General features: G+C 59.9%; 1 protein-coding gene across 2 annotated transcripts; it reads left to right on the plus strand.

The window, feature by feature from the left end:
* Positions 1-656: 656 nt before the first annotated feature.
* Positions 657-17,478, plus strand: LOC135576846 (kallikrein-14-like). 2 transcript variants are annotated; one of them, XM_065044029.1, is made up of 4 exons: positions 657-873; positions 6,338-6,627; positions 7,961-8,097; positions 13,411-17,478. In XM_065044029.1, exons 1-4 carry the CDS (start codon positions 677-679, stop codon positions 13,561-13,563), a joined length of 777 nt encoding a protein of 258 aa, XP_064900101.1. In that variant the 5' UTR covers positions 657-676; the 3' UTR covers positions 13,564-17,478. The 2 variants fall into 2 exon arrangements, with proteins under 2 accessions (XP_064900101.1, XP_064900102.1); XM_065044030.1 differs by having other exon boundaries at positions 6,374-6,627.
* Positions 17,479-17,545: the final 67 nt, after the last annotated feature.

Genomic DNA, 17,545 nt, shown 5'->3' on the forward strand with positions numbered 1-17,545 from the left:
TCATATCCCCATGTCCCTCTGTCCCCCTGTCCCATGTCCCCACGTCCCCATGTCCCCATGTCCCCATGTCCCCATATCCCCATGTCCCCATGTCCCCATATCCCCCGTCCCCATGTCCCCCTGTCCCCATATCCCCCTGTCCCCATGTCCCCCAGTGTCCCCCAATGTCCCCCTGTCCTTATGTCCCCATATCCACAAGTCCCCATATCCCCCAATGTCCCCCTGTCCCCATATCCCCATGTCCCTGTATCCCCATGTCCCCATATCCCTATGTCACCCTGTCCCCATATCCCCCTGTCCCCATATCCCCATATCCCCATGTCCCCCTGTCCCCCTGTCCCCATGTCCCCATATCCCCCTGTCCCCATGTCCCCCTGTCCCCATATCCCCCTGTCCCCAATGTCCCCATGTCCCCCTGTCCCCATATCTCCATATCCCCCTGTCCCCATATCCCCATGTCCCCATATCCCTATGTCCCCATATCCCCCTCTCCCCATGTCCCCCAATGTCCCCCTGTCCCTATGTCCCCCTGTCCCCCAATGTCCCCATGTCCCCATATCCCCATGTCCCCATGTCCCCATGTCCCCATGTCCCCATATCCCCATGTCCCCATGTCCCCATATCATCCAATGTCCCCCTGTCCCCATGTCCCCATATCCCCCTGTCCCCGTGTCCCATGTCCCACGTCCCCGCAGGTGGCTCTTGGGGACAGGCCCCCCGCGGTGTCCCTGGTGACGATGACCGCATCATCGGGGGGTACCCGTGTGTCCCCCTGTCCCAGCCCTGGCAGGTGTTCATCTACTCGCCCGTGCGCTGCGGGGGGGTCCTGATCAGCGACACGTGGGTGCTGTCGGCCGCCCACTGCAACCGCAGGTGGGGACACCGCGGGGACAACAGGGGGACACCATGGGGACACCCCATGGGGACACTGTGGGGATGGGGAAACTGGGGGGGACCTCATGGGGACACCGCGGGGACAACAGGGGGACACCATGGGGACACCCCATGGGGACACTGTGGGGATGGGGAAACTGGGGGGGACCTCATGGGGACACCGCGGGGACAACAGGGGGACACCATGGGGACACCCCATGGGGACACTGTGGGGATGGGGAAACTGGGGGGGACCCCATGGGGACACCGCAGGGACACAGTGTGGGGATGGGGACACCATGGGGACACCATGGGGACACCCCATAGGGACACAGTGTGGGGATGGGGACACCATGGGGACACCATGGGGACACCCCATAGGGACACAGTGTGGGGATGGGGGACACCATGGGGACACCATGGGGACACCCCATGGGGACACTCGTGGGGATGGGGAAACTGGGGGGGACCCCATGGGGACACTGCGGGGACACAGTGTGGGGATGGGGACACCATGGGGACACCCCATAGGGACACAGTGTGGGGATGGGGACACCATGGGGACACCCCATAGGGACACAGTGTGGGGATGGGGACACCATGGGGACACCCCATGGGGACACAGTGTGGGGATGGGGACACCATGGGGACACCATGGGGACACGCCATAGGGACACAGTGTGAGGATGGGGACACCATGGGGACACCCATGGGGACACCCCATGGGGATGGGGACACCCCATGGGGACACAGTGTGGGGATGGGGACACCATGGGGACACCCCATAGGGACACAGTGTGGGGATGGGGACACCATGGGGACACCCCATGGGGACACAGTGGGGATGGGGACACCAAGGGGACACTGTGGGGACACCCCATATGGACACAGTGTGGGGATGGGGACACCGTGGGGACACCCTATAGGGACACAGTGTGGGGATGGGGACACTGGGGTCGCCCCATAGGGACACAGTGTGGGGATGGGGACACCATGGGGACACCCCATAGGGACACAGTGTGGGGATGGGGACACTGGGGTTGCCCCATAGGGACACAGTGTGGGGATGGGGACACCATGGGGACACCCATGGGGACACTCGTGGGGATGGGGAAACTGGGGGGGACCCCATGGGGACACTGTGGGGACACAGTGCGGGGATGGGGACACCATGGGGACACCATGGGGACACGCCATAGGGACACAGTGTGAGGATGGGGACACCATGGGGACACCATGGGGACACGCCATAGGGACACAGTGTGAGGATGGGGACACCATGGGGACACCATGGGGACACGCCATAGGGACACAGTGTGAGGATGGGGACACCATGGGGACACCATAGGGACACCCCATAGGGACACAGTGTGGGGATGGGGACACCATGGGGACACCCCATGGGGACACAGTGTGGGGATGGGGACACCATGGGGACACCATGGGGACACGCCATAGGGACACAGTGTGAGGATGGGGACACCATGGGGACACCCATGGGGACACCCCATGGGGATGGGGACACCCCATAGGGACACAGTGTGAGGATGGGGACACCATGGGGACACCCCATGGGGACACAGTGTGGGGATGGGGACACCATAGGGACACCCCATGGGGACACAGTGTGGGGATGGGGACACCATGGGGACACCCCATAGGGACACAGTGCGGGGATGGGGACACCATGGGGACACCCCATGGGGACACTGTGTGGGGATGGGGACACCGTGGGGACACCCCATGGGGACACAGTGTGGGGATGGGGACACCCCATGGGGACACAGTGTGGGGATGGGGACACCATGGTGACACCCCATAGGGACACAGTGTGGGGATGGGGACACCGTGGGGACACCGTGGGGACACCGTGTGGGGATGGGGACACCATGGGGACACCCCATAGAGACACAGTGTGGGGATGGGGACACCATGGGGACACCCCATGGGGACACAGTGTGGGGATGGGGACACCATGGGGACACCCCATGGGGACACAGTGTGGGGATGGGGACACCGTGGGGACACCCCATAGGGACACAGTGTGGGGATGGGGACACCATGGGGACACCCCATGGGGACACAGTGTGGGGATGGGGACACCATGGGGACACCCCATAGGGACACAGTGTGGGGATGGGGACACCATGGGGACACCCCATGGGGACACAGTGTGGGGATGGGGACACCATGGGGACACCCCATGGGGACACAGTGTGGGGATGGGGACACCATGGGGACACCCCGTGGGGACACAGTGTGGGGATGGGGACACCATGGGGACACCCCATGGGGACACAGTGTGGGGATGGGGACACCATGGGGACACCATGGGGACACCATGGGGACACAGTGTGGGGATGGGGACACCATGGGGACACCATGGGGACACCATGGGGACACAGTGTGGGGATGGGGACACCCCATAGGGATACAGTGTGGGGATGGGGACACCATGGGGACACCCACAGGGACACTGTGGGGACACCATGGGGACACCCCATGGGGACACTCGTGGGGATGGGGAAACTGGGGGGGACCCCATGGGGACACTGCGGGGACACAGTGTGGGGATGGGGACACCATGGGGACACCGTGTGGGGATGGGGACACCCCATGGGGACACAGTGTGGGGGTGGGGACACCCCATGGGGACACAGTGTGGGGGTGGGGACACCATAGGGACACCCCATGGGGACACAGTGTGGGGATGGGGACACCGTGGGGACACCCCATAGGGACACAGTGTGGGGATGGGGACACCATGGGGACACCCCATAGGGACACAGTGTGGGGATGGGGACACCATGGGGACACCCCATGGGGACACAGTGTGGGGATGGGGACACCATGGGGACACCCCATGGGGACACAGTGTGGGGATGGGGGACACCGTGGGGACACCCCATGGGGACACAGTGTGGGGATGGGGACACCATGGTGACACCCCATAGGGACACAGTGTGGGGATGGGGACACCATGGTGACACCCCATAGGGACACAGTGTGGGGATGGGGACACCATGGGGACACAGTGTGGGGATGGGGACACCATGGGGACACCCCATAGGGACACAGTGTGGGGATTGGGACACCGTGGGGACACCCCATGGGGACACAGTGTGGGGATTGGGACACCGTGGGGACACCCCATGGGGACACAGTGTGGGGATGGGGACACCATGGTGACACCCCATAGGGACACAGTGTGGGGATGGGGACACCATGGGGACACCCCATAGGGACACAGTGTGGGGATGGGGACACCATGGGGACACCCCATGGGGACACTCGTGGGGATGGGGACACCCCATAGGGACACAGTGTGGGGATGGGGACACCGTGGGGACACCATGGGGACACCCCATGGGGACACAGTGTGGGGATGGGGACACCATGGGGACACCCCGTGGGGACACAGTGTGGGGATGGGGACACCCCATAGGGACACAGTGTGGGGATGGGGACACCATAGGGACACCCCATGGGGACACAGTGTGGGGATGGGGACACCATGGGGACACCCCATAGGGACACAGTGTGGGGATGGGGACACCATGGGGACACCCCATAGGGACACAGTGTGGGGATGGGGACACCATGGGGACACCCATGGGGACACTGTGGGGATGGGGAAACTGGGGGGGACACCATGGGGACACTGTGGGGACACAGTGTGGGGATGGGGACACCATGGGGACACCCCAAGGGGACACAGTGTGGGGATGGGGACACTGGGGTCGCCCCATAGGGACACAGTGTGGGGATGGGGACACCATGGGGACACCCCATAGGGACACAGTGTGGGGATGGGGACACCGTGGGGACACCCCATGGGGACACAGTGTGGGGATGGGGACACCCCATGGGGACACAGTGTGGGGATGGGGACACCATAGGGACACCCCATGGGGACACAGTGGGGATGGGGACACCGTGGGGACACCCCATGGGGACACAGTGGGGATGGGGACACCCCATGGGGACACAGTGTGGGGATGGGGACACCATGGGGACACCCCATAGGGACACAGTGTGGGGATGGGGACACTGGGGACACCCCATGGGGACACCATGGGGACACCCCATGGGGACACAGTGTGGGGATGGGGACACCATAGGGACACCCCATGGGGACACAGTGTGGGGATGGGGACACCATAGGGACACCCCATGGGGACACAGTGTGGGGATGGGGACACCATGGGGACACCCCATGGGGACACAGTGTGGGGATGGGGACACCATGGGGACACCCCATAGGGACACAGTGTGGGGATGGGGACACCATAGGGACACCCCATGGGGACACAGTGTGGGGATGGGGACACCCCATAGGGACACAGTGTGGGGATGGGGACACCCCATAGGGACACAGTGTGGGGCTGGGGACACCATGGGGACACCCCATGGGGACACAGTGTGGGGATGGGGACACCATGGGGACACAGTGTGGGGCTGGGGACACCATAGGGACACCCCATGGGGACACAGTGTGGGGATGGGGACACCATGGGGACACCCCATGGGGACACAGTGTGGGGATGGGGACACCCCATGGGGACACCCACGGGGACACTCGTGGGGATGGGGAAACTGGGGGGGACACCATGGGGACACCGCGGGGACACAGTGTGGGGATGGGGACACCGTGGGGACACCATGGTGACACCCCATAGGGACACAGTGTGGGGATGGGGACACCATGGGGACACCCCATGGGGACACAGTGTGGGGATGGGGACACCCCATGGGGACACAGTGTGGGGATGGGGACACCGTGGGGACACCCATGGGGACACCATGGGGACACCGTGGGGACACCCCATGGGGACACAGTGTGGGGATGGGGACACTGGGGGTGACACAATGTGGGGGTGCCCCAACCCTCTGTCCACCCCCATGTCCCCACATCCCCCCAATGTCCCCATGTCCCCCACTGTCCCCATGTCCCCCACTGTCCCCACGTTCCCCACTGTCCCCACATCCCCCGCAATGTCCCCATGTCCCCCCCAATGTCCCCATGTCCCCCACTGTCCCCATGACCCCCACTGTCCCCAAGTTCCCCACTGTCCCCACATCCCCCCCAATGTCCCCATGTCCCCCCCAATGTCCCCACATCCCCTCTGTCCCCACATCTCCCTCAATGTCTCATGTCCCCCCATATCCCCACATCCCCCCACTGTCCCCACGTCCCCCCACTGTCCCCACAACCCCCCCAATGTCCCCATGTCCCCCCATCTCCCACTGTCCCCATGGCCCCCTCTCCCCACATCCCCGCTGTCCCCATGTCCCTCCACTGTCCCCACCTCCCCCACTGTCCCCACGTCCCCCCACCTCCCCCACTGTCCCCATGTACCCCCATGTCCCACTGTCCCCATGGCCCCCACTCCCCCCACATCCCCACTGTCCCCCACAACATCCCCATGTCCCCAACCCCCCTCCACCCCATGTCCCCCCCCAGTGTCCCCACGTCCCCCCCTGTCCCCTGTCCCCGCAGGGGGCTGCGCCTGCGCCTGGGCGAGAGCGACCTGCAGCGGCGGGAGGGGACGGAGCAGGAGCGCCGGGGGGTGCTGACCATCCCCCACCCGTCCTACGACCCCTCCACGCTGCAGAACGACCTCCTATTGGTCAGACTGGACCGGCCGGCTCAGCTGGGTCGCGCCGTGAGGCCCCTCCCCCTCCCCCGCGCCTGCGCCCCCCCCGGCGCCACCTGCCTCGTGTCGGGCTGGGGGACGGTCACCAGCCCCCAAGGTGAGCCCTGCGACCCATAGTGAACCTGTAGTAACCTTGTAGTAAACCTGTAGTAACCTTGTAGTAAACCTGTAGTAGGCTGGGGGACCGTCCCAGCCCCCCAGGTGAGCCCTGCGACCCATAGTGAACCTGTAGCAACCTTGTAGTAAACCTGTAGCAAACCTGTAGTAAACCTGTAGTAGGCTGGAGGACTGTCACCAGCCCTCCAGGTGAGCCCTGCGACCCATACTGAACCTGTAGTAACCTTGTAGTAAACCTGTAGTAGGCTGGGGGACTGTCACCAGTCCCCAAGGTGAGCCCTGTGACCCATAGTGAACCTGTAGTAACCTTGTAGTAAACCTGTAGTAGGCTGGGGGACTGTCACCAGTCCCCAAGGTGAGCCCTGTGACCCATAGTGAACCTGTAGTAACCTTGTAGTAACCCCATAGTAAACCTGTAGTGACCCCATAGTAAACCTGTACTAACCCCATAGTATCACCATAGTAACCCCATAGTAAACCTGTACTAACCCCATAGTAGACCTAGGCTGGGGAACTGTCACCATCCCCCAAGATGAGCCCTTGACCACGTAGGAAACCTGTAGTAACCTTGTAGTAATCCTGTAGTCACCCCATAGTAGGCTGGAGAACTGTCACCAGCCCCAAGGTGAGCCCTGGAGCACCTAGGAAACCTGTAGTAAACACCTAGTAAACCTGTAGTAACCCCATAGTAACTTGTAGTAACCCCATAGTAACTTCATAGTTACCTATAGTAAAGTCAGGCTGGGGAACTGTCACCAGCCCCCAAGGTGAGTGGGGAATGGGGTTAAACACATAGTAAAGTTGTAGTAACATCATAGTAAACCCACAGTAAAGTCAGGCTGGGGAACCATTGCCACCCTCCAAGGTGAGAGGTGAATGGGGTTAAAGATGTAGTAAACCCATAGTAACATCGTAGTAAACCTACAGTACAGTCATAGGAAGGCTGTAGTAAACCCATAGTAAACCACAAAGCCACTCTGTAGCGAACCTTGCAGTGAAGTTGTAGCAAAGTTGTAGTAAACCCATTAATAGTAACCCAAGCTGTAGTTGAACCCATAGTAAAGTCGTAGTAAGTCCATACTAATATTAAACCAACCTATAGTAGCCGAGATTAACCCACAAGTAACTGGTGGATGATCTGTAACCTACAAATAATTGATGCATAAGCTGTGAGTAACCTATGAGTAACCTAGGAGTAACCTATGAGTAACCTATGAGTAACCTATGAGTAACCTATGAGTAAGGCCAGGATGACCCCGGCAGCCCCCCGGGGGTGTCCCGGCCACCCTGAACCCCTCCCCACCCCCCCCCAGTGACCCTCCCCCGTCACCTGATCTGCGCCTACGTCACCGTGGTATCGGAGGCCGAATGTCGCCGCGCGTACCCGCAGCGCGTCACCCCCCAGATGCTCTGCGCCGGGGTGGGCGACAAGCGCACCGACACCTGCCAGGTAACCCCAAATCCCACCCCCCCCGCACCCCCAAACCCACCCTGAGAAAAGGGACCCCCCCCCAAGTCCCCCCATTCCCCACCACGAACACGGAGCGTTGGCCCAAGAGGAACCTCAAGTTCTCAAGACCCCCCAATGTTGTTTCCCCCCCATTCCCACCCCAAGGACCCCCCCAAATCTACATGTCCCCCCCAAATCTATGTGTCCCCCCCATATCTACGTGTCCCCCCAACTCCCATCCCCCCCAACTCAAGGTCTCTTGGTGTCCCCCCATCCCCACGTGTCCTCCAACCCAAGAACCTTCTCCCCCAATGGCTCAACGTCACCCCCATGTGTCCCCCAGCCCTCGGGGGGGTCCCCAACTTCGTGTCCCCCCCCATTGGGTGACACCCACAAAGTAACCAGGGGCACCCCAAATCCCAACCCATGTACCCCCAAAAGTCCCCATGGTCACCCCACCATGACCAAGGAGCCTCCATGGTTGGCCCAAGAGGAACCTCAAGTTCTCAAGACCCCCCCAATGTTGTTTCCCCCCCATTCCCACCCCAAGGACCCCCCAAATCTACGTGTCCCCCCCAAATCTACGTGTCCCCCCCATATCTACATGTCCCCCCAACTCCCATCCCCCCCAACTCAAGGTCTCTTGGTGTCCCCCCATCCCCACGTGTCCTCCAGCCCAAGAACCTTCTCCCCCAATGGCTCAACGTCACCCCCACGTGTCCCCCAGCCCTCAGGGGGTCCCCAACTTCGTGTCCCCCCCATTGGGTGACACCCACAAAGTAACCATGGGGACCCCAAATCCCAACCCATGTACCCCCAAAAGTCCCCATGGTCACCCCACCATGACCAAGGAGCCTCCATGGTTGGCCCAAGAGGAACCTCAAGTTCTCAAGACCCCCCCAATGTTGTTTCCCCCCCATTCCTACCCCAAGGACCCCCCCCAAATCTACATGTCCCCCCCAAATCTACGTGTCCCCCCCAAATCTACGTGTCCCCCCAACTCCCATCCCCCCCAAACTCAAGGTCTCTTGGTGTCCCCCCATCCCCACGTGTCCTCCAGCCCAAGAACCTTCTCCCCCAATGGCTCAACGTCACCCCCACGTGTCCCCCAGCCCTCGGGGGGTCCCCAACTTCGTGTCCCCCCCCATAGGGTGACACCCACCAAGTAACCATGGGGACCCCAAATCCCAACCCATGTACCCCCAAACTCCCCATGGTCACCCCACCATGACCAAGGAGCCTCCATGGTTGGCCCAAGAGGAACCTCAAGTTCTCAAGACCCCCCAATGTTGTTTCCCCCCCATTCCTACCCCAAGGACCCCCCCAATCTACGTGTCCCCCCCATATCTACGTGTCCCCCCAACTCCCATCCCCCCCAACCCAAGGTCTCTTGGTGTCCCCCCATCCCCACGTGTCCTCCAACCCAAGAACCTTCTCCCCCAATGGCTCAACGTCACCCCCACGTGTCCCCCAGCCCTCGGGGGGGTCCCCAACTTCGTGTCCCCCCCCATTGGGTGACACCCACAAAGTAACCAGGGGCACCCCAAATCCCAACCCATGTACCCCCAAAAGTCCCCATGGTCACCCCACCATGACCAAGGAGCCTCCATGGTTGGCCCAAGAGGAACCTCAAGTTCTCAAGACCCCCCAATGTTGTTTCCCCCCCATTGCCACCCCAAGGACCCCCCCAAATCTACATGTCCCCCCCAAATCTACGTGTCCCCCCCAAATTTAGGTGTCCCTCCCATATCTAGGTGTCCCCCCAACTCAAGGTCTCTTGGTGTCCCCCCATCCCCACTTGTCCTCCAACCCAAGAACCTTCTCCCCCAATGGCTCAACGTCACCCCCACGTGTCCCCCAGCCCTCGGGGGGGTCCCCAACCTCGTGTCCCCCCCCATAGGGTGACACCCACAAAGTAACCAGGGGCACCCCAAATCCCAACCCATGTACCCCCAAAAGTCCCCATGGTCACCCCACCATGACCAAGGAGCCTCCATGGTTGGCCCAAGAGGAACCTCAAGTTCTCAAGACCCCCCAATGTTGTTTCCCCCCCCATTCCTACCCCAAAGACCCCCCCAAATCTACATGTCCCCCCCAAATCTGCGTGTCCCCCCCATATCTACATGTCCCCCCAACTCCCATCCCCCCCAACCCAAGGTCTCTTGGTGTCCCCCCATCCCCACGTGTCCTCCAACCCAAGAACCTTCTCCCCCAATGGCTCAACGTCACCCCCACGTGTCCCCCAGCCCTCGGGGGGGTCCCCAACTTCGTGTCCCCCCCCATAGGGTGACACCCACAAAGTAACCATGGGGACCCCAAATCCCAACCCATGTACCCCCAAAAGTCCCCATGGTCACCCCACCATGACCAAGGAGCCTCCATGGTTGGCCCAAGAGGAACCTCAAGTTCTCAAGACCCCCCAATGTTGTTTCCCCCCCATTGCCACCCCAAGGACCCCCCAAATCTACATGTCCCCCCCAAATCTACGTGTCCCCCCCATATCTAGGTGTCCCCCCCAACTCAAGGTCTCTTGGTGTCCCCCCATCCCCACGTGTCCTCCAACCCAAGAACCTTCTCCCCCAATGGCTCAACGTCACCCCCACGTGTCCCCCAGCCCTTGGGGGGTCCCCAACTTCGTGTCCCCCCCCATAGGGTGACACCCACAAAGTAACCAGGGGCACCCCAAATCCCAACCCATGTACCCCCAAAAGTCCCCATGGTCACCCCACCATGACCAAGGAGCCTCCATGGTTGGCCCAAGAGGAACCTCAAGTTCTCAAGACCCCCCAATGTTGTTTCCCCCCCATTGCCACCCCAAGGACCCCCCAAATCTACGTGACCCCCCCAAATCTACGTGTCCCCCTCATATCTACATGTCCCCCCAACTCCCATCCCCCCCAAACTCAAGGTCTCTTGGTGTCCCCCCATCCCCACGTGTCCTCCAGCCCAAGAACCTTCTCCCCCAATGGCTCAACGTCACCCCCACGTGTCCCCCAGCCCTCGGGGGGGTCCCCAACTTCGTGTCCCCCCCCATTGGGTGACACCCACAAAGTAACCAGGGGCACCCCAAATCCCAACCCATGTACCCCCAAAAGTCCCCATGGTCACCCCACCATGACCAAGGAGCCTCCATGGTTGGCCCAAGAGGAACCTCAAGTTCTCAAGACCCCCCCAATGTTGTTTCCCCTCCATTCCCACCCCAAGGACCCCCCCAAATCTACATGTCCCCCCCAAATCTACGTGTCCCCCCCATATCTAGGTGTCCCCCCAACCCAAGGTCTCTTGGTGTCCCCCCATCCCTACGTGTCCTCCAACCCAAGAACCTTCTCCCCCAATGGCTCAACGTCACCCCCACGTGTCCCCCAGCCTTCGGGGGGGTCCCCAACTTCGTGTCCCCCCCCATAGGGTGACACCCACAAAGTAACCAGGGGCACCCCAAATCCCAACCCATGTACCCCCAAAAGTCCCCATGGTCACCCCACCATGACCAAGGAGCCTCCATGGTTGGCCCAAGAGGAACCTCAAGTTCTCAAGACCCCCCAATGTTGTTTCCCCCCCATTCCCACCCCAAGGACCCCCCCAAATCTACGTGACCCCCCCAAATCTACGTGTCCCCCCCATATCTACGTGTCCCCCCAACTCCCATCCCCCCCAACTCAAGGTCTCTTGGTGTCCCCCCATCCCCACGTGTCCTCCAACCCAAGAACCTTCTCCCCCAATGGCTCAACGTCACCCCCACGTGTCCCCCAGCCCTCGGGGGGGTCCCCAACTTCATGTCCCCCCCCATAGGGTGACACCCACCAAGTAACCATGGGGACCCCAAGTCCCAACCCATGTACCCCCAAAAGTCCCCATGGTCACCCCACCACGACCAAGGAGCCTCCATGGTTGGCCCAAGAGGAACCTCAAGTTCTCAAGACCCCCCAATGTTGTTTCCCCCCCATTCCTACCCCAAGGACCCCCCAAATCTACATGTCCCCCCCAAATCTACGTGTCCCCCCCAAATCTACGTGTCCCCCCCAAATCTACGTGTCCCCCCCATATCTAGGTGTCCCCCCAACCCAAGGTCTCTTGGTGTCCCCCCATCCCCACGTGTCCTCCAACCCAAGAACCTTCTCCCCCAATGGCTCAACGTCACCCCCACGTGTCCCCCAGCCCTCGGGGGGGTCCCCAACCTCGTGTCCCCCCCCATAGGGTGACACCCACAAAGTAACCATGGGGACCCCAAATCCCAACCCATGTACCCCCAAAAGTCCCCATGGTCACCCCACCATGACCAAGGAGCCTCCATGGTTGGCCCAAGAGGAACCTCAAGTTCTCAAGACCCCCCCAATGTTGTTTCCCCCCCATTCCCACCCCAAGGACCCCCCCAAATCTACATGTCCCCCCCAAATCTACGTGTCCCCCCCATATCTAGGTGTCCCCCCAACCCAAGGTCTCTTGGTGTCCCCCCATCCCCACGTGTCCTCCAACCCAAGAACCTTCTCCCCCAATGGCTCAACGTCACCCCCACGTGTCCCCCAGCCCTCGGGGGGGTCCCCAACTTCGTGTCCCCCCACATAGGGTGACACCCACAAAGTAACCAGGGGCACCCCAAATCCCAACCCATGTACCCCCAAAAGTCCCCATGGTCACCCCACCATGACCAAGGAGCCTCCATGGTTGGCCCAAGAGGAACCTCAAGTTCTCAAGACCCCCCAATGTTGTTTCCCCCCCATTCCTACCCCAAGGACCCCCCCAATCTACGTGTCCCCCCCATATCTACGTGTCCCCCCAACTCCCATCCCCCCCAAACTCAAGGTCTCTTGGTGTCCCCCCATCCCCACGTGTCCTCCAACCCAAGAACCTTCTCCCCCAATGGCTCAACGTCACCCCCACGTGTCCCCCAGCCCTCAGGGGGTCCCCAACTTCGTGTCCCCCCCATTGGGTGACACCCACAAAGTAACCATGGGGACCCCAAATCCCAACCCATGTACCCCCAAAAGTCCCCATGGTCACCCCACCATGACCAAGGAGCCTCCATGGTTGGCCCAAGAGGAACCTCAAGTTCTCAAGACCCCCCAATGTTGTTTCCCCCCCCATTCCTACCCCAAAGACCCCCCCAAATCTACATGCCCCCCCCAAATCTACATGTCCCCCCCAAATCTACGTGTCCCCCCCATATCTAGGTGTCCCCCCAACTCAAGGTCTCTTGGTGTCCCCCCATCCCCACGTGTCCTCCAACCCAAGAACCTTCTCCCCCAATGGCTCAACGTCACCCCCACGTGTCCCCCAGCCCTCGGGGGGGTCCCCAACGTTGTCCCCTCCCCACAGGGTGACTCGGGGGGTCCCCTGTCGTGCAACGGGACCCTTCAGGGCATCGTGTCGTGGGGGCTGCAGACCTGCGCCCTCCCCGGCCACCCCGGCGTCTACACGCGCGTCTGCGACTACGTGAACTGGATCGAGAGGACCGTGAGGACCAATTAGGGGCCACCAATGGGGATGAGGGGCGGGGCCACCATGGAGGGGGCGGGGAAACAAAGGGTTGGGTCGTTATGGGCATAGGGACAAGGGTCTGGGCCACCAGGGACAATGAGGATGTGAAGATAAAGATCTTGGCCACCATACCATGGATCTGGGCCACCAAAGTCTATGACTATGGACAGAGAGATCTGGGCCACCATGGATCTTGGTCACCATGGACACAAGGACAAGGGTCTGGGCCACCAAGGACCACGAGGACATGAAGACAAAGATCTTGGCCACCATACCATGGATCTGGGCCACCATGGACCATGGAGCTTGGTCACCATGGACTATGACTATGGACACAAGGACAAGGGTCTGGGCCACCATGGACCACAAGGCCATGAAGACCAAGATCTGGGCCACCATGGACCTTGGTCACCATGGACTATGACTATGGACACAAGGACAAGGGTCTGGGCCACCATACCATGGACCTGGGCCACCAAAGTCTATGACTATGGACAGAGAGATCTTGGCCACCATGGATCTTGGTCACCATGGACACAAGGACAAGGGTCTGGGCCACCATGGACCATGAGGACATGAAGACAAAGATCTGGGCTACCATACCATGGATCTGGGCCACCATGGACCTTGGTCACCATAGACTATGACTATGGACACAAGGACAAGGGTCTGGGCCACCATGGACCATGAGGACATGAAGACAAAGATCTTGGCCACCATACCATGGATCTGGGCCACCATGGACCTTGGTCACCATAGACTATGACTATGGACACAAGGACAAGGGTCTGGGCCACCATGGACCATGAGGACATGAAGACAATGATCTGGGCCACCATACCATGGATCTGGGCCACCAAAGTCTATGACTATGGACAGAGAGATCTGGGCCACCATGGATCTTGGTCACCATGGACACAAGGACAAGGGTCTGGGCCACCATGGACCATGAGGACGTGAAGACAATGATCTGGGCCACCATACCATGGATCTGGGCCACCAAAGTCTATGACTATGGACAGAGAGATCTGGGCCACCATGGATCTTGGTCACCATGGACACAAGGACAAGGGTCATGGCCACCATGGACCACGAGGACATGAAGACAAAGATCTGGGCCACCATGGACCTTGGTCACCATGGACTATGACTATGGACACAAGGACAAGGGTCTGGGCCACCATGGACCATGAGGACATGAAGACAAAGATCTGGGCTACCATACCATGGATCTGGGCCACCATGGACCTTGGTCACCATAGACTATGACTATGGACACAAGGACAAGGGTCTGGGCCACCATGGACCATGAGGACATGAAGACAAAGATCTTGGCCACCATACCATGGATCTGGGCCACCATGGACTATGACTATGGACACAAGGACAAAGATCTTGGCCACCATGGACTATGAGGACACGGAGACCAAGATCTGGGCCACCATGGACAACTATGGACAGAAAGATCTTGGCCACCATAGACTATGACCATGGACTCAAGGACAAGGGTCAGGGCCACCATGGACCATGAGGACATGAAGACAAAGCTCTTGGCCACCACACCATGGATCTGGGCCACCATGGACCATGGAGCTTGGTCACCATGGACTATGACTATGGACACAAGGACAAGGGTCTGGGCCACCAGGGACAATGAGGACATGAAGACAATGATCTGGGCCACCATACCATGGATCTGGGCCACCAAAGTCTATGACTATGGACAGAGAGATCTGGGCCACCATGGATCTTGGTCACCATGGACACAAGGACAAGGGTCTGGGCCACCAAGGACCACGAGGACATGAAGACAAAGATCTTGGCCACCATACCATGGATCTGGGCCACCATGGACCATGGAGCTTGGTCACCATGGACTATGACTATGGACACAAGGACAAGGGTCTGGGCCACCATGGACCACAAGGCCATGAAGACCAAGATCTGGGCCACCATGGACCTTGGTCACCATGGACTATGACTATGGACACAAGGACAAGGGTCTGGGCCACCATACCATGGATCTGGGCCACCAAAGTCTATGACTATGGACAGAGAGATCTGGGCCACCATGGATCTTGGTCACCATGGACACAAGGACAAGGGTCTGGGCCACCATGGACCATGAGGACATGAAGACAAAGATCTTGGCCACCATACCATGGATCTGGGCCACCATGGACTATGACTACAGACACAAGGACAAAGATCTTGGCCACCATGGACTATGAGGACACGGAGACCAAGATCTGGGCCACCATGGACAACTATGGACAGAAAGATCTTGGCCACCATAGACTATAACCATGGACTCAAGGACAAGGGTCTGGGCCACCATGGACCATGAGGACATGAAGACAAAGATCTTGGCCACCATACCATGGATCTGGGCCACCATGGACCATGGAGCTTGGTCACCATGGACTATGACTATGGACACAAGGATATGGGTCTGGGCCACCATGGACCACAAGGCCATGAAGACCAAGATCTGGGCCACCATGGACCTTGGTCACCATAGACTATGACTATGGACACAAGGACAAGGGTCTGGGCCACCATACCATGGATCTGGGCCACCAAAGTCTATGACTATGGACAGAGAGATCTGGGCCACCATGGATCTTGGTCACCATGGACACAAGGACAAGGGTCTGGGCCACCATGGACCATGAGGCCATGAAGACAAAGATCTTGGCCACCATACCATGGATCTGGGCCACCATGGACCATGGAGCTTGGTCACCATGGACTATGACTATGGACACAAGGACAAGGGTCTGGGCCACCAGGGACAATGAGGACATGAAGACAATGATCTGGGCCACCATACCATGGATCTGGGCCACCAAAGTCTATGACTATGGACAGAAAGATCTGGGCCACCATGGATCTTGGTCACCATGGACACAAGGACAAGAGTCTGGGCCACCAAGGACCATGAGGACATGAAGACCAAGATCTGGGCCACCATACCATGGATCTGGGCCACCATGGACTATGACTATGGACACAAGGACAAAGATCTTGGCCACCATGGACCATGAGGACACGGAGACCAAGATCTGGGCCACCATGGACAACTATGGACAGAAAGATCTTGGCCACCATAGACTATGACCATGGACTCAAGGACAAGGGTCAGGGCCACCATGGACCATGAGGACATGAAGACAAAGATCTTGGCCACCATACCATGGATCTGGGCCACCATGGACCTTGGTCACCATAGACTATGACTATGGACACAAGGACAAGGGTCTGGGCCACCATGGACCATGAGGACGTGAAGACAATGATCTGGGCCACCATACCATGGATCTGGGCCACCAAAGTCTATGACTATGGACAGAGAGATCTGGGCCACCATGGATCTTGGTCACCATAGACACAAGGACAAGGGTCTGGGCCACCATGGACCATGAGGACATGAAGACAAAGATCTTGGCCACCATACCATGGATCTGGGCCACCATAGACCTTGGTCACCATGGACTATGACTATGGACACAAGGACAAGGGTCTGGGCCACCATGGACCATGAGGACATGAAGACAAAGATCTGGGCCACCATGGACCTTGGTCACCATAGACTATGACTATGGACACAAGGACAAGGGTCTGGGCCACCATGGACCATGAGGACATGAAGACAAAGATCTTGGCCACCATACCATGGATCTGGGCCACCATGGACCTTGGTCACCATGGACTATGACTATGGACACAAGGACAAGGGTCTGGGCCACCATACCATGGACCTGGGCCACCAAAGTCTATGATGAGGCCACCAAGATCTGGGCCACCACTGCCCATGACCTGGTGACATGGGTGTGACGTCACTTGGGGGGGGGGCGTGGCTTTGGGCTCTGGGGGGTGGGGCCAATAAAGCAGCAGCAAAAGCAACCCGGGGTCCGTCCGTCTGTCCGTCCCACCCCGTGGTGACCGAACCCCCCCCAGATATGGCGGGAGG

The sequence above is a fragment of the Columba livia genome, chromosome 31, assembly GCF_036013475.1.
Source record: "Columba livia isolate bColLiv1 breed racing homer chromosome 31, bColLiv1.pat.W.v2, whole genome shotgun sequence".
Taxonomy (NCBI): domain Eukaryota; kingdom Metazoa; phylum Chordata; class Aves; order Columbiformes; family Columbidae; genus Columba; species Columba livia.

What these genes read in the sequence shown, in the direction of transcription:
- LOC135576846 (XM_065044029.1), top strand. Translation starts at nt 677, where the DNA reads ATGTCCCACGTCCCCGCAGGTGGCTCTTGGGGACAGGCCCCCCGCGGT. An exon ending in GCCGCCCACTGCAACCGCAG is followed by an intron (nt 874 to 6,337) that starts GTGGGGACACCG and finishes GTCCCCCCCCAG; the next exon opens with TGTCCCCACGTCCCCCCCTG. An exon ending in AGCGCACCGACACCTGCCAG is followed by an intron (nt 8,098 to 13,410) that starts GTAACCCCAAAT and finishes CCCTCCCCACAG; the next exon opens with GGTGACTCGGGGGGTCCCCT.